This window comes from Mirounga angustirostris, unplaced genomic scaffold, assembly GCF_029215605.1.
Source record: "Mirounga angustirostris isolate CCGP_5_RB_7025 unplaced genomic scaffold, mMirAng1.0.hap1 SCAF_10, whole genome shotgun sequence".
NCBI lineage: Eukaryota > Metazoa > Chordata > Mammalia > Carnivora > Phocidae > Mirounga > Mirounga angustirostris.
The window spans coordinates 31,496,879-31,514,899 of record NW_026991718.1 but is presented as its reverse complement, the minus strand read 5'-3'; the positions used below and the strand labels follow the sequence as shown (position 1 = coordinate 31,514,899).

The window sequence follows — 18,021 nt, the reverse complement described above, 5'->3', positions numbered from 1 at the left end:
AGGTGTATGTTAATCTCTTTCATGAGATGAGATGATCTGAGAATGATTTTAAGATGTCTCTTAATCTCTTTCATGTTTTGTTTCTTTTTCTTTATTGATTCAGATCTGTCGTTTAGTTTACTAATTCTCTGTATCTCCTCCAATTAGGTTTTTAATTTCAAGGATTATGTATTTTTTTCCCCCTGTCTCCCAAGTCATTTTTTTGTCTCTTATTTATGGCATATATATATATTTTAAAGATTTTATTTATTTGACAGAGAGAGACACAGCGGGAGAGGGAACACAAGCAGGGGGAGTGGGAGAGGGAGAAGCAGGCTTCCCGTGGAGCAGGGAGCCCGATGTGGGGCTCCATCCCAGAACCCTGGGATCATGACCTGAGCTGAAGGCAGACGCTTAACGACCGAGCCACCCAGGCGCCCCTCTGGCCTATATATTTAATATTTTCGCTTATTTCTGTAAACTTTTAAGGCATACTTAATTGTAATTTTATGTATTCTCTATCTGTTAATTCCAGAATTTTAACTTCTTGCAGATGTAATCTGTTTTTTTTATAGCTTTTGCTGCTGTGGTAGTTTGTTTCCTTTTGGTTTGATAATTTTGTTTTAATCTCATATTTGGCTAATAGTGATATTTAGGGATCTCCTGGGATCACATGGGTTGAAGGTGTGTTTGACTTCACACACAGAATTTGCTTCTCTTTCTAACAGGTGTTTTTCATTACCACCAACCCAGAAACAGCTTATATTCATTTATTGGCTTGAGGCTTCTCGTCCTTGCAAGAAATGGGTATTTATACTTAACTGAGAACAGGCTTGCAATAATTTTCAGCGGACCCCATTCCAATGAAGGCCTGATTTATACAGTTTTTTTATTTGCTGCCTTTGTCAGTGGACAGACATCCCCCCATACAGGCCTATCTGTTCACTGAGGGGTATGGCTTTTCAAGGGCATTGCTGGTTTTATGCAGTGGTCTCAATTACACCTTTTATCACATCTAATAAAAATCAAAATTCGGGCGCCTGGGTGGCTCAGTTGGTTAAGCGACTGCCTTCAGCTCAGGTCATGATCCTGGAGTCCCTGGATCGAGTCCCGCATCGGGCTCCCTGCTCGGCAGGGAGTCTGCTTCTCGCTCTGACCCTCCCCCCTCTCATGTGCTCTCTCTCATTCTCTCTCTCTCAAATAAATAAATAAAATCTTTAAAAAAAAATCAAAATTCAAGTTTCTTTCTAGATTCCAAGTTTAAGCTAAGATCATGACTTTAGTTCTTGCTTACCACTCTCATTTCATTAAATAAACACATTCAACAGATAATTTTGATTAATTATTGTTTTCTCCTTGTTTTTGCTGCCTGTGGATTTCTTGTGAGTTCAGCAGTGCATTTAAAAGAAGATTTACTGTATCTTATCTGCCATATCTAGGTATTTGTAATGGGAGGATTCTCATATTTCATCTAACATATTTCCAAAAGTAAAACTTCAGGTAATTTTTATATACACTGGAGTTTGAGCACCACTGGGCTAGAGATACTGTTGCTGTTGCTTCTTTAGTGGGAAGTTGGAATTTGGTCACCTGAACCCTTGTGTTTTCCCAAACTCAATGCCACTGTTAAGTTTTAACTACATTATTAGTTAAATTGACATTTATAGTCTGCCATTTAAAAGTGTTAGTGATACAGAACAAGCCCTTTTTTTTTTTTTTTTTTTTTAGATTTCGTTTACTTGACAGAGAGGGAGAGCACAAGTAGGCAGAGCGGCAGGGAGAGGGAGAAGCAGGCTCCCCACTGAGCAGAGAGCCCAATGCGGCACTCGATCCCAGGACCCTGGGGATCATGACCCTAGCCAAAGGCAGACGCTTAACTGACTGAGCCACCCAGGCGTCCCTGAACAAGCCCATTTTGAATCCTAAATTAAACTTTGAAATATAATTTACTGATACGTTGTCTTTTTTCACAGATTATTTTCCACTATATTCAATCATTAGCTAAGTGCATTAAAAAAAAGTTAGCATGATAATCTCAATCTGTTTTTTTCCTTTTTGAAATGAGCATCATATGGGGCACCTGGTTTGCTCAGTTGGCTGAGCGTCAGACTTTTGCTCAGGTCATGATTTCAGGGTCTTGGGATCGAGACCTACATTGGGCTCCGCACTCAGCAGGGAGTCTGCTTCTCCCTCGCTTTCTGCCCCTCCCTCTGCTCATGCTCTCTTTTTTCCCTCTCAAATAAATAAAATTTTAAAAAAGATTTTATTTATTTATTTGACAGAGATGGAGTGAGCACAAGCAGGGGGAGCAGCAGACAAATGAAGAGAGAGAAGCAGGCTCCCCTAGGAGCCCAATGCAGGGCTTGATCCCAGGACCCTGGGATCATGACCTGAGCTGAAGGCAGATACTTAACCGACTGAGCCTCCCAGGCGCCACCCCTCAAATAAATAAAATCTTAAAATAAAAAGAAATGAGCATCATATAGTCCTAGAAATTTACATCTTTAAAAATCTGGTTTCAGGAAACAAAGCCATTTAAGGTAATTCAAGAAAAAAGAGGCTATTGTAAAGATATAGGTTATTTGGAACTAGAATGTTGTCAGGAACTCAAGGCAGCTTTGGAGATCTGTTCCTTTCTCATGAGCTCTTATAATTTTTTCTGTGCATTTGTTCTGTTCTCTGCTCTTTGTCTCCTCAATATATCTTTTCTTTTTCTTCAAATCTTCACTTTTCCAAAGGTCTTGTTTGCTAAGACACTGGCACAGTTTTATGGCCTAGTTTTCACACTGGGTTATATTGCATGGTGGTACTGTTTCTCAGTATTTCTAAGTTCAAACTTTTTTTTAAAATTATTATTATTTTTTATTGTTATGTTAATCCCCATACATTATATCATTAGTTTTAGATGTAGTGTTCCATGATTCATTGTTTGTGCATAACACCCAGTGCTCCATGCAGAATGTGCCCTCCTCAATACCCACCACCAGGCTAACCCATCCTCCCACCCCCCTCCCCTCTAGAACCCTCAGTTTGTTTTTCAGAGTCCACCATCTCTCATGGTTCGTCTACCCCTCCGATTCCCCCCCTTCATTCTTCCCCTCCTGCTACCTTCTTCTTCTTTTTTTTTTCTTAACATATATTGCATTATTTGTTTCAGAGGTACAAATCTGAGATTCAACAGTCTTGCACAATTCACAGCACTTACTAGAGCACATACCCTCCCCAGTGTCTAAGTTCAAACTTTTAAAGCTTCAATGCCTAATACAGCTGTCACTAGGTATACATGGCTATTAAAATAATGTGTTGGTCTTGTATGCTGTTAACTATAAAACACTGATGAAAGGTACCAGAGAAAACCTAAATAGAAATTAGTGTTCATGGATTGGAACACTCTACATAGTAAAGATGTTCGTTCTCCCCAGATTGATATATAGATTTAATGCAATTCCAAACAGAATCCCAGCAGGATTTAAAAAAATATATGGACAGGTTGATTCTAAAATTTATAAGGAAAGGCTAAAGACCTAGAATAGCTAAAGCAACTTCGAAAAAGAAAAATAAAGTTGGAGGAATCACAGTAATTGATTTTTAAGACTTTCTGTAAAGCTACAGTTACCAAGGTTGTGTGTAGCAATAGTAAGAGATAGACATAAGATCAGTGGACCCATATAGTATCTAGAAATAGACCCACACAGGTATAGCCAGCTGATTTTGACAGAAGTGAAAGGCAGTTCAATGCAAGAAGGATAGTCTTTTCAAGAAACAGTTATTAGAACAGTTGGACATATTCATGCAAAAACAAAAAAATCTCAACCTAAGTGCCCCACCTTAAACAAAAATTAAATCAAAATATATCATAAAAATAAATGTAAAACTTTTTTTTTTAGAAGAAAACATAGGAGAAAAATCTTTGATTTGGAATTAAGCAAAAAGGCTTTGGAAGGACACCAAAGCATAATCCATAAAAGAAAACAGTTGATAAATGGGACTTTATCAAAAGTACAAACTTTTGCTCTATATATTAGTTTGCTAGGACTGCCATAACAAAATACCACAGACTGGGTGGCTTAAACAATTGAAATTTTATTTTCTCACAGTTCTGGAGGCTGGAAATTCAAGATCAAGGTGTTTAGGTAGAGTTGGTTTTCCTGAAGCTCTCTCCATGGATTGCAGGTGGCTGCCTTCTTGCTGTGTTCTCACATGGCCTTTTCTCTGTGTGTGCACATCTATGGATCCCTTCCTTTTCTTATAAGAACACTAGCCCTACTGGATTAGAGTCCACCCCTCCCCCCCAATATGGCTTCATTTAACCTTAATTACTTCTTTAAAAAGCCTGTCTCCAAATACAGTTACATTCTAAGGTACTGGGGGCGTTAAATGAATTTTATGAATGAGTGCACATAATTCAGTCCATAACACTCTGGGAATGGCACTATTAAGAGAATGAAAAGACAAGCTATAGACTGGGAAAAAATATATTTGCAGATTATAAACCTGATAAAGAACTTGTATCTGGGGGCGCCTGGGTGGCTCAGTTGGTTAAGCGACTGCCTTCGGCTCAGGTCATGATCCTGGAGTCCCGGGATCGAGTCCCGCATCGGGCTCCCTGCTCGGCAGGGAGTCTGCTTCTCCCTCTGACCCTCCTCCCTCTCATGCTCTCTCTCTCTCATTCTCTCTGTCTCAAATAAATAAATAAAATCTTAAAAAAAAAAAAAAAACTTGTATCTGGAATATATAAAGAACTCTCAAAACTCAACAGTAAGAAAATAAACATCCCAATTAAAGCATAGAAAAAAGACTAGAACACATTTCACCAAAGGATAGCAAATGAGCATATGAATAGATGTTCGACATCATTAGCCATTTAGGGAAATGCAAACTAAAACCACCACGAGATACTATTACACGCTTGTTAGAATGGCCAGAATTGAAAGTACAATACCAATTACTGGCAAGGATGCAGAACAACTGGGACTGTCATACATGCTGCTGGACATGAGCAGTGGTATAGATACTGTAGAAAGAATGAAAGTTTTTTTACAAAGTTAGACATATACCTATCATAAGACCCAGTTTCACTCCTGGGTATTTTCTTTTTTATTAACATATAATGTATTCCTTGTTTGAGGAGTACAGGTCTGTGATTCATCAGTCTTACACAATTCACAGGCTCACCATAGCACATACCCTCCCCAATGTCCATCACCCAGCCACCCCATCCCTCCCACCCGCCTCCACTCCAGCAACCCTCAGTTTGTTTCCTGAGATTAAGAGTCTCTTATGGTTCGTCTCCTCCTCCGGTTTCGTCTTGTTTCATTTTTCCCTCCCTTCCCCTATGATCCTCTGCCTTGTTAGAGAAACAATTCCTCGTATCAGTGAGATCATATGATACTTGTCTTCCTCTGATTGACTATTTCCCTTAGCATAATACCCTCTAGTTCCATCCACATTATTGCAAATGGTAAGTTTTCATTTTTTGATGGCTGCATAATATTCCATTGTATATATACACCACATTTTCTTTATCATTCATCTGTTGATGGACATTTAGGCTCTTTCCATAGTTTGGCTATTGTGAACATTGCTGCTATAAACATTGGGGTTCAGGTGTCCCTTCGGATCACTACATTTGTGTCTTTGGGGTAAATACCCAGTAGTGCAATTGCTGGGTTGTAGAGTAGCTCTATTTTCAGCTTTTTTAAGAACCTCCATACTGTTTTCCAGAGTGGCTGCACCAGCTTGCATTCCCACCAACAGTGTAGGAGGGTTCCCCTTTCTCTGCATCCTTGCCGACATCTGTTGTTTCCTGACTTGTTAATTTTAGCCATTCTGACTGGTGTGAGGTGGTATCTCATTGAGATTTTGATTTGAATTTCCCTGATTCCGAGTGATGTTGAGCACTTTTTCATGTGTCTGTTGGCCATTTGGATATCTTCTTTGCAGAAATGTCTGTTTATGTCTTCTGCCCATTTCTTGATTGGATCATTTGTTCTTTGGGTGTTGAGTTGGTTAAGTTCTTTATAGATTTTGGATACCAGCTCTTTATCTGATACGGCATTTGCAAATATCTTCTCCCATTCTGTCAGTTGTCTTTTGGTTTTGTTGACTGTTTCCTTTGCTGTGCAAAGGCTTTTTTTTTTTTTTAAAGATTTTATTTATTTATTTGACAGAGAGATAGCGAGAGCAGGAACACAAGCAGGGGGAGTGGGAGAGGGAGAAGCAGGCTTCCTGCCGAGCAGGGAGCCTGATGTGGGACTCGATCCCAGGACCCTGGGATCATGACCTGAGCCGAAGGCAGACGCTTAACGACTGAGCCACCCAGGCGCCCTGTGCAAAGGCTTTTTATCTTGATGAAGTCCCAGTAGTTCATTTTTGCCCTTTCTTCCTTTGCCTTTGGCGATGTTTCTAGGAAGAAGTTGCTGCGGCTAAGGTTGAAGAGGTTGCTGCCTGTGTTCTCCTCAAGGATTTTGATGGATTTCTATCTCACATTTAGGTCTTTCATCCATTTTGAGTCTATTTTTGTGTGTGGTGTAAGGAAATGGTCCAGTTTCATTCTTCTGCATGTGGCTGTCCAATTTTCCCAACACCATTTGTTGAAGAGACTTTTTTCCATTGGACATTCTTTCCTGCTTTGTTGAAGATTAGTTGACCATAGAGTTGAGGGTCCATTTCTGGGCTCTCTATTCTGTTCCATTGATCTTCACTCCTGGGTATTTTTGTAACCTGTACTCAGATGTTCATAGCAGCTTGATTCATATTTGCCAAAAACTAAAAGCAGCTGGTATGTCCTTCCACTGGTAGTGGATAAGCAGTAGTGTATCCATATAATGGAATACAATTCAACAATGAGAAGGAACAAGCTAATGGTAAAGGCAGCCACTTGGTGAAAAAAGACAGTCTCAGAAAGTTACATATGAATGATTTAATTTATATGAAATTCTTGAAAATACAAAACTATAGTGGCAAAGATCCAGTCAGTGGTTGCCAGGGGTTAGGGTAAGGCGAGAATATAACTTCCAAGGGAGCTTTTGCAGTAATGGAATTTTTCTGCTTCTGGCTGGTGATTGTGGTTATACAAATCTATCCATGTGTTAAAACTACCAGAACTGGGGCGCCTGGGTGGCTCAGTTGGTTAAGCAACTGCCTTCGGCTCAGGTCATGATCCTGGAGTCCCTGGATCGAGTCCCGCATCGGGCTCCCTGCTCAGCAGGGAGCCTGCTTCTGCCTCTGCCCCTCCCCCCTCTCATGTGCTCTCTCTCTCTCATTCTCTCTGTCTCAAATAAAAACAAACAAACAAACAAACAAGAAAACTACCAGAACTATATTTTTTAAAGTTGGTTTTTTCCAGTTAAAGGCTAAATAAATCCTGGGGATGTAATGTACAGCATGGTGACTACAATTATATCAATACTATATTGTATATTTGAAAGATGCTGAGAGAATAGATCTTAAAAGTTCTCATCACAAGGAAAAAGAATTTTTAAGCATGTGTGGTCATAGATGTTAACTAAACTTATTGTGGTAATCATTTTGCAGTATATACATATATCAAGTTATGTTGTATACCTAAAACTAATACATTTTAAATGTAGTTATATCTCAAAAAATTACAACTCCCCAATTTAAATATTTTATTGCATACACAAATAAAATTCATTTCTTCAGTTGTACTAGCCGTATTTCAGCCGATTGATAGCTATACGTGGCATGGGGCTACTCTGTTGTACCGTGCAGATATAAAGCATTTCCTTCAGTGCAGAAAGTTCTACTGGACAATGCTTTTTTAGAGTGGGGGTCAGCCAGTTTTTCCTCTAAAGAGCCGAATAGTAAATAATTACAAGTATTTCATATGGTCTCCATCTTAACTACTCAACCACTGTATTGTGAAAGCAGCTGTAGACAGCACCTAAACAAATGAACATGGCTGTGCTCCAGTAAAACTTTACTTATAAAAACAGATCTGTATCAAATAAAAAACCAGACTCCTAACTATAGAAAACAAAGGGATGGTTACCAGAGGGGAGGTGTGGGGCAGGGATGGGTGAAGGGAATTAAGCGTATACTTATCATGATGAGCCCTGGGTGATGTATCGAATTGTTGAATCACTATATTATACACCTGAAACTAATGTAACACTATATGTTAGCTATACTGGAATTTAAAAAAACGGACATGTTTGCTGACCCCTATTTTAGAGAATCTGGCCTGTATCTTTTTTTCATGTCAGCTAAGGGTTTACTGGTAGAGTGACTTTATACTTTATCACCCAAATTAAATAGAAATTTAATTTTGAGAATGAAAGTGGGCACTATTAAGAATTCTGCTAGGACAGTAGGCATAAGCTAGGAGTGTCCTAAGCAAACCAGGAACAGAGGTCACTCTATCAGTCTTACTGTATATTTAGTTGCCCTGTGGTAGGCTAACACCCAGTTCAAGTAACTGTAGAAAAGCAATCAAAACTATTCCTTCAGCAGGGGCTGTGGGTTAGCCATTTCCCTCTGAAAGGGAGTATTTATATGGGAGGCACCCTGAGGCTTGGCCCGCCTTATACACTCAAACTAGCCTGTGTTTTCTGTCCCTGTGCCTTTGCTCATGCTTTTCTTTCTATGCTCTCTTTCCCATTGCTCTTCCATGTTTGTTGTAATCCAGCCCATCTTGCAAACATCTGCTTAAATGGTAATCTCCTTCATAAAGCCATCCCTGTAACACTCTTTTAAGACTTAGAAGTTGGTATTTATATTTTATAAAACTCAAATGGTGCAGTGCCTTACACCAGGTCCCCAAACCTGGCTGAACATCAGAAACACATCAGTAGCTTTAAATACAGATCCATGGTTCCTGTCTTATATCTGTTGGTTGAAAATCAAGGGTGGTTTTTTTTCGTTACCGTTTTCTTTTTAAACTCCTAATATTCTTATATAACTGGCCAGCTGGTTTAGTATTTGGAATCTGTTAATTTAGACTTACATTATTTGATATAAACACTGACTTTTAGAATTAGAAGGAACATTAGAAATAGTCTTTCTCACTTTCTTGTTTTTAAATTGGAGGGAAGGAGTTGGGAAGAAGACAGAAGGGAAATTACGTGCTTAGATCCCACTGCTAGTTACTGGCAGAGCCAGGACTAAACTTTGTATATCTTCACTCCCATTTCTGACCCTTTCTTCATATTAATGTTGGACAGACCCTTCTAAGTAGTAAGCTTTGAGTACAGTGTTTGATACATAATCGATAGATTATTTTTGGTAGTGACTGCCTGTAACTCACTTTATATCGTAGAGTAGCACACTTTTCGCCTCTTTTTTTTTTTTTTAAGATTTTATTTATTTGACAGAGAGACACTTTTTGCCTCCTAATGATTGCTTCTTGATGATGTTGTTTACTCCCACTCTCACACTCAAGGAATACTTTTCTGATAGTTGGAGATAACGCAGTAGTCAGCATGAAATCAACTCAGAAAAATTCTTTCCCAAATCAGTTCTAATACAAATGGCTTCTAAAAGGCTGACTGAACCCAACTGACTTCTGGGACAGCTTTGAATCATAATAGTTTGCAAGAGCTTCTCTAAACTGAGACCAATTCTAGATCTGCAGGACTTTCTTAACCAGGTCCACTCCCATTTGGGAAAGGTTACCCAGGATCTTTGGGAGTGTATGGGTGTGGGATGCCTAAGCCAGAGTAGCAATAGGGAAAAGGCTTGTGGGAAGTGATAATAACTTATGCTGTGCTTTAAAGGATTATCTGGGAGTTGGGCCCAGGAAGGAGTTGGGGCAAGCGTTTGTCTAGGCAGTATGATCCAAAGAGCAAACGTGTGGATAGCTTTGGGAAATGGCAAGTTGTTTATTTTGGCTGCAGCATAAAGTGCAAATTAGGAAATGACTGGAAAGACTGGGGCAAGATAGTGAAAAGTTTTATTGTTGAAATGCTATATTTCTCAACTAGATATCCACGTGCAAAAGAATGAAATTGGAGTCCTACTGGACACCATATAAAAATTCACTCAAAATGGATCATAGACCTAAATGGAAGAGCTAAAATTATAGAACGCTTAGAAGAAAACATAGGGAAAAAATCTTTGTGACCTTGGGTTAGGCATTGGTTTCTTAGCTATAAAACAAAAGCAAAGCAACACAAGATAGACAAATTGGACTTGATTAAAATTAAAATCTTTTGTGCTTCAAAGAATACCATCAAGAAAATGAAGACAGTCCATAGGATGGAATTAAATATTTGCAAATCATGTAACTGATAGACATATCAGGATCTATAAAGAATTCTTCTAAGTCAGCAGTAAAAAGACAACACAAAAATGGGCAAAGAGGTGAATATGACATTTTTCCAAAGAAAATATTCAAATGGCCAATAAGCATATGAAAAGATGCTCAACATCATTAGTCATTGATGAAGTGCAAGTCAGACCACAATGAGAGGTAACACTTCACATCCACTAAGACAGCTAAAATAAAAACCATAACAACAAACATTGGAAAGGATGCAGAAAAATTGGAACCCTCACATATTGTTGGTGATAATATAAAATGGTGCAGCCACTTTGGAGAAAAATTTGTCAGTTCTTCAAAAAGCCAAACGTAGAGTTACCGTGTGATTCAGCAGTTCTACTCTTAGGTCTGTCTGTACCCAAGAGAATTAAAAACAAAAATGTGTACACTAAGTGCGCCTGGATGGCTCAGTCGGTTAAGTGTCTGCCTTTGGCTCAGGTCATGATCCCAGGGTCTTGGGATTGAGCGCCACATTGGTGCATCGGGCTGCCTGCTTCTCCCTCTCCCTGCCCCCTGTTCCCCCCTTGTGCTCATGCACATGCTCTCTTGTCTCTCAAATAAATAAAATCTTCAAAAAAAAAATGTGTACACTAATGTTCATAGAAGCGTTAATCATGATACCTAAAAAGTGGAAACAACCTAAATATCCTTCAGCTGATAGATAAGTGGATAAACAAAATATGGTATTTCCATACAATCGAGTATCATTCAGTAGCGAAAGGAGTCAAGTACTGATACATGCTACAACATGGATGAGCCCAAAAATGTTCTGCTTGGTTAAAGAAGCCAGTCACAAAGAACCACATTTTGTATGATCCTGTTTATATGAAATATCCAGAATAGTCAAATCCATAGAGGTAGAAAGTAGACCAATAGTTCTCAGGGACTGGGAGGGGGAGGAGTAGGGAGTGACTGCTAACTGAGTGCTCTGGGCTTTCTTTTTGGGGTGATGAAATGTTCCAAAGTTAGATAGTAGTGATGGTTACTTAGCTGTGAGTATACTAAAACCATTGAATTCTATGCATTGAAAGGGTGAATTTTATGGTATGTGAATTATATTTCACTAAAAGCTATTACGATAAGCGCTATATTTAGTGAAAAATTTAAATTCTCTGACAAGGAATTTGAATTTTGTCTTTGCAATGATGTATATTGCTGAAGAGTTTTCAACTTAAGAACGACATGATCTGAATATCATTTTCAGAGCAAGTGAAGAATGGTGGTCAAACCAGTGAGGTGGCATAAGACGCCTAGGTCTAGGTGCTTAGAATATTTATTCTTAGTTTTCTGCCCTGAGCAAGTCTGAGAATTTTATATTATTGATACTGAATTAAAAATTTTTAACTTTAGGGGCGCCTGGATGACGCAGTTGGTTAAGCGTCTGACTCTTGGTTTCAGCTCAGGTCATGATCTCAGGGTCTTGCGATCGAGCCCAGTGTTGGGCTGCGTGCTCTTTCTCTCTCTCTGTGCCTTCTCCGCTGCATATGTGCTCGTGTGCTCTCTCTCTCTCTCAAATAAATCTTAAATTTTTTTTAACTTTATACATGGTGATATTTTACATTATTTACCTTGGTCTCATTTTCTTCCTAATAAATTGCTCTAGGTGATTGCTAAAAGACTAGTAGTTGCAGGGGTGCCTGGGTGGCTAAGTCAGTTAAGCGTCTGTTCTTCGGCTTAGGTCGTGATCCTGGAGTCCTGGGATTGAGCCCCGCATTGGGCTCCGTGCTCATCGGGGAGTCAGCTTCTCCGTCTGTCCCTCACCTCTCTCTCTCAAATAAATAAATAAAATCTTTTTTTTTTTTTATGATTTTATTTATTTATTTGACAGAGAGAGACAGCGAGAGCAGGAACACGAGCAGGGGGAGTGGGAGAGGGAGAAGCGGGCTTCCTGCCGAGCAGGGAGCTGGATGTGGGACTCCATCCCAGGACCCTGGGATCATGACCTGAGCCGAAGGCAGACGCTTAATGACTGAGCCACCCAGGCGCCCAAAGATTTTATTTATTTGAGACAGCAAGGGAGAGAGAGCACAAGCAAGGGGAGTGGAGAGGGAGAAGCAGACTCCCCGCTGACCATGGAGCCCAAGGCAGGACTCGATCCCAGGACCCTGAGATCATGACCTGAGCTGAAGGCAGACGCTTAACTGACTGAGCCACCCAGGCGTCCCTTCTCAAATAAATAGTCTTAAAAGAATAGTAGTTGCAGAGCATAGGAGATACTATTAATTTTTATATTTATCTCAGTGAGTAATCTTGACCATTTTAAATTTAGAGACAGCAAAATATGATTTAGCCAGAATACCAAGATTCTTGATGAATCATAATGCTTTAAAGACTTTTCATTAGGGGCTCCTGGGGTGGCTCAGTTAGTTAAGCATCCAGCTCTTGATTTCGGCTCAGCTTATGATCTCTCAGGGTTATGAGATTGAGCCCTGTGTCAGACCCCACACTCAGCAGGGAGCTTGGAAGTTCCCTCTCTCCCTCTCCCTCCTGCCCCTTCCCACTCTCTCTCTGAATAAATAAAAAATAAAATCTTTTTTAAAAAAGCATGTAAGACTTTTCATTAACAAACACCTGGATTTTGATGCAGAAAAGCTCAGTTTTTGTTGTTATTTTTCTTCCCTTTTTGTGAATTACCTAAGTTACGTACTGGAAAATATTTCAGTAGGTAAAAAAGCAGTCATAATTTTGGCTGTTTTGTTTTTTTGTTCCTTCTAAAGAATCATAAGTTTAAAAACTCTTGTTATCCTCAAAATTCTAGACTGATTTAAATTTTTGGAAAAATCCTATTTGTAAGTAAAGCCTGTAGTAAATATTGACTTTAGTCTGATCAGTGCTACTGATAAGTCACTTACTGTCACAGTTTTTCTGTTAAATATGTGCTGGTGTTAATTATTAGTAAATCTATTTTAGAATAGTACATTGTGTACAGTAGCCATTTTGGACACTTTGTGTAACTTGTGTTGTCAGTAATGCCCTCTTGTGGTCAATTAGGAACCAAATTTCAGCTATAAAAAATCAAAAAATCATCCTGGCTTTCTAGGAGTTCATATTATCTCTGCTCTTCTATAGTGGAAATCAGCCATACTCCGAATTTCTTTTCAGTAAACAGAAAACAAAACCATGGCAAGATTTTTAAATGGAGAATTGAGAATTGGGGAGAGTACCGTCTTAATTTATTTGGAGAAGTACTAAAAAAGATGAGGATTAGAAGACATTGTATCTAGGAGGAGCCTACCAGGGAAAGTTCATGAAGTGTGAGGAGAGGCAAGTAGTTGTGATAGTGTTTGAGGAGATTTATGAGTCATGTTTATGTGATATACCTGAATATTTTACAGGTACACTCTGTCCTCCCCCCCTTTTACAAAATGCTTCCAGAATGATGTTCTAATTTTATTTCTCTTTCATTGTGTGTGTGTGTGTTACACACACACACAGTCTCTTCTCATCCTAGGGAAGGGAATGAACACTTGCACTATATTTGAAATGTGTATCTCATTTAACGGAAATTAGGTTTAGTTTGAAATAACTGTTGAGATCTGTTTTGTACTGCCAATAATAAGTTTGCCATGATACGCATTCATTGGTTATGGGGATTTTTTCAGAAGGAATGAATTTTCCCTGCCAATTTAATTTAAATGCTTTTCTTAATTTGTATGGGGAGATCTTTTTAAAAAAATACTTATTTATTTAAGTAATCTCTACACCCAGTGTGGGGCTGAAACTCATGACCCCAAGATTTAAGAGTCACATGCCATTCTGACTGAGCCAGCCAGGCTCCTTGATATGGTGAACTTTTCATATCTTTGTTCTTCTTTGAGTTAAAAGGTTAAATTTTATATTGCAGCAGTGGCTGTGTCCCATATCTACCTTCCTAGATTGTTATCTGACATTTTTAATGCTCCAGTATTCTTAGAAGGATTCCACTGTTAATGCTGTTACCATTCTTTGTGGGTGATTCATTGATCTTCACCATTAATAAGAGTATTGTGGGGTGCCTGGCTGGCCCAGTCAGTGGAGTGTGCAACTCTTGATCTTGGGGTTGTGAGTTCAAGCCCCATGTTGGGTATAGAGATTACTTAAAAATAAAATCTTAAAAAAAAAAAGAGACTGTTGCAACTACAAGTAATTCTGCTCACAGGACTGTATCTTTCTGTGATCAGGGAATTATATATATTGATCTTTATTGCTTGATATGAAAATCGAGTTTCAGTTAGCAGTTTAAGTATTATGTAACAATTATAACAGTTTGAAGTATTCTGAAAGTTCTGATCCAGTTGTAAAACATTTTGACAGTTACTGCCATTTTCAAACAAATTGAAAAGACAGCTTCTGCTTATTTATACATAATTACAGTTGTAAATACCAGCAATCTAATATTATGGATAGATTTTTAAAAAATATTTTATTTATCTGTTTGGGGGGGAGGGGCAGAGGAAGGGAGAGAGAAGCAGACTCCCCACTGAGCAGGGAGCATGACCTGGGGACTCCATCCCAGGACCCTGGGATCATGACCTGAGCTGAAGGCAGATGCTTAACTGACTGAGCCACCCAGGCGCCCCATATTCCAAGATTTTTAAGTTTAACAGTTTAAGGCTAGTTAATCAGTTCAAAATTTTAACTCACCTTTGAATGAATGACAGTAGAGTGTAATGCTTAAAAGCTCCGACTCTGAAGTCAGGCTTCTTGGATTGGAATCTTGCTGCTATGGCTTTACCAGCAGTGTGGCCTTGGCACGTTTTTTCACTTCTCTGTGTTTCAATTTCCTCATCTGCAACGTGGATATAATAGTTGTACCTACCTCATAAGATTGTTGTGGGACAAATAAATAACTGTAAAACACTTAGAACAGTGCCTGGCACATACAGAAGTCTGTGTGCGTTAACTTATTGTTACCATTATTAAATTGACAGTTGAATTAACGTTGACATTCATTTGAAGAATATACTATCTATTTTGTAAGTAGAAACCCCTTCTGCAATTCTTGCTTTAAAAAATACTTCTGTATAACTGAAAATAAACAGTAAACTAAAATTATATTTCATAAAGTTTTTTATGAAAGCTCTTTTTCACAGTTGTCTTTTCTTCTCTTTTAGGCACGGAATGTTAACACTGGTGAATTGGCAGCAATTAAAGTAATAAAATTGGAACCAGGTAAATTGAAATTTGATGTTTCTTATTGTCATAAGCACTGGTTAACTTTAAAGCTGATTTTAATGATGTTTGGTCAGCATTCTCTGATTGTTCCGAACATCTTGGAAAATAGAACTGGGGTCTCCTCTTTCCTCCTCCTCTTCAGGACCTGTAGACACCTGGCTCAGTTCTTCCTTGAAAAATAACTTGTAATTGGGGGAGGGAGGCGAACTTGCGAAGAAGAGACTTTGTTCCTTCTGAACTCAGTTGAGCTAACTTGTCACCAGTCACTAGTGGTGTTTTTCCAGGTTAACCCTATCCTGTGGTCAGAGGGCAGTGTGATGCAGGGGAAAGAGCTAAACTGAGATTGGGGTGCTTGGAGCCCAGTTCTTTGTGTTCTACACTCTTGCTGTGTGAACTTGGGCAAGCAACTTTTCTGAGCCTCAGTTTTCTCAGTAGACCTGGCCCTCACATTTTATGGGTCATTAATACTGTAATAGTAGTTACCTTCCAACTTGAGCAGCTTATTGTAGAGCCCCTAGGATGACTCTGTATTTTTTTTCTGCTTCACCTGTATTTTCTCTCTGAAATCCCCCACCCTTTGCAAAACCCATGTCTTTCTGAGTAACTACCATAATCTTGTTTATTCTCTCTTAAAAGTCCTTTCTCTCTTTCTCTTTTCCGCCACAAGCAAGCATTTGTGCTAGTGTGTAGACTGAGTTCCGCAGTGATGGTAGTGGCTTTCTGATGGCTTCTTCCACTCCAGACTGATGATAGACGAATTTGGTAAAACAGGTTCTATCCTTGGTTTGAGCAGAAACCCATTCCTGTAGTTTTGTTTTTGTTTTTGTTTTTGTTTTTAAAGGTGGGCAGTTTTTTCTGGAAAGTCCAGACAGTAAAATATTTTAGGCTTTGTGGACCACGTGTGGTCTCTGCATTCAGTTTTCCCTCTTTCCTCCCCATCTCTCTCCTTTCTCCCTCTAAAATGAAAAAAAAAAAAAAAAAATCTTAGCTAAAAAAACATTCTTAGCAAACCAGACCACCTGCAGCTGTAGTTTGCCCGCCCCTGATTTAGATCATCAGTAGACTTTTTAGAAGTGCCATTAAGATGAAATTTAAGGATATGTTGATGGACTGTGATCAAATCACACTCAAATATAATGAATAAAAAAATACTTTCTCAGTTATACATATTTACAGATTTTGTATAGTCTAACACTTTCACATATAAGACAGGTTTTTTCTTTAAATTTCTTATGTTTTAGGGGATATTTGAAGTTGGTGAAATCTGAGGTAAAAAAAGGGAAGATTTGTTTTTTTTTAATTTAAATTCAGTTAATTAACATATAATGTATTATTAGTTTCAGAGGTAGAGGTCAGTGATTCATCAGTCTTATAATACCCAGTGCTCATTACATCACATGCCCTCCTTAATGTCCAGCACCCAGTTACCCCTACCTCCAGCAACCCTGTTTATTTCCTGTGATTAAGAGTCTCTTACAGTTTGTCTCCCTCTCTGATTTTGTCTTGTTTTATTTTTTCCTCTCTTCCCCTATGATCTTCTGTTTTGTTTCTTAAATTCCACATGAGTGAGATCATATAATTGTCTTTCTCCGATTGACTTACTTTGCTTAGCAAAATACCCTCTAGTTCTATCCACGTCATTGCAAATGGCAAGATTTCAACTTTTTGATGGCTGAGTAATATTCCATTGTGTGTGTATATATATATATATATATATATATATATTACCACATCTTCTTTATCCATTCATATGTTGATGGACATCTGGGCTCTTTCCATAGTTTGGCTATTATGGACATTGCTGCTATTAACATTGGGGTGCAGGTGCCCCTTCAGATCACTACATTTGTATCCTTGGGTTAAATCCCTGGTGCAGTTGCTGGGTCGTAGGGTAGCTCTATTTTCAGCTTTTTGAGGAACCTCCATACTGTTTTCCAGAGTGGCTGCACCAGCTTGCATTCCCACCAACAGTGTAGGAGGGTTCCCCTTTCTCTGCATCCTTGCCAACATCTGTTGTTTCCTGACTTGTTAATTTCAGCCATTCTGACTGGTGTGAGGTGGTATTTCATCGTGGTTTTGATTTGTATTTCCCTGATTCCGAGTGATGTTGACCATTTTTTCATGTGTCTGTTGGCCATTTGTGAAGTTGGTGAAATCTGAGGTAAAAAAAAAAAGGAAGATCTGGCATTTGAAGTAGGGCCTTCATTTGTAATCTTTAAGAAGTGGCTATGTTATTTGATGAAATTGTCTCTGATTAGAAGTAGTTTATACATACATCATTCCTTCAAGTCCATTCAGTGCCTTCTCCTTCAGGTCTTCCCTACCCCTGGTCTGAGTAAGGACTCCTCCGTAGGAATAGCTCCCTTATAGCACTTACCACAGCTGTATTGTCATTCTACAATTGCCTTTCTTTGTTTCTAGGCTTTCATCAAGTTTGTGTCCATAGCACTGAACTTTGTGTCTGATGCATAGTAGTTGTTCAGTACCTCTTAATATTTCCTTTAAAAAATCCGGAACTTGAAAAATCTTATTGTTCATCAAGTCATTTGTTTTCTGATTAATGCAGCGTTTATATTGTTATGATGTTAATCTTGAACACTGTTATG

General features: G+C 38.8%; 1 protein-coding gene across 4 annotated transcripts in view; it reads left to right on the top strand.

Annotated features, from left to right (window-relative positions):
• Positions 1-18,021, top strand: part of MAP4K3 (mitogen-activated protein kinase kinase kinase kinase 3) — a 189,063-nt gene that overhangs the window by 50,610 nt on the left and 120,432 nt on the right. For 3 of the 4 annotated variants that reach the window (XR_008506849.2, XM_045884471.3, XM_045884472.3), the window contains exon 2: positions 15,355-15,412. Coding sequence is in view for 2 of the 4 variants with exons in the window: in XM_045884471.3 (XP_045740427.1) it covers positions 15,355-15,412 (58 nt within the window). In the remaining 2 variants the exon portion in view is untranslated. Of the gene's footprint in view, positions 1-15,354; positions 15,413-18,021 lie in introns of those variants that run through there. The other variant, XM_045884474.3, reaches the window with a different exon arrangement.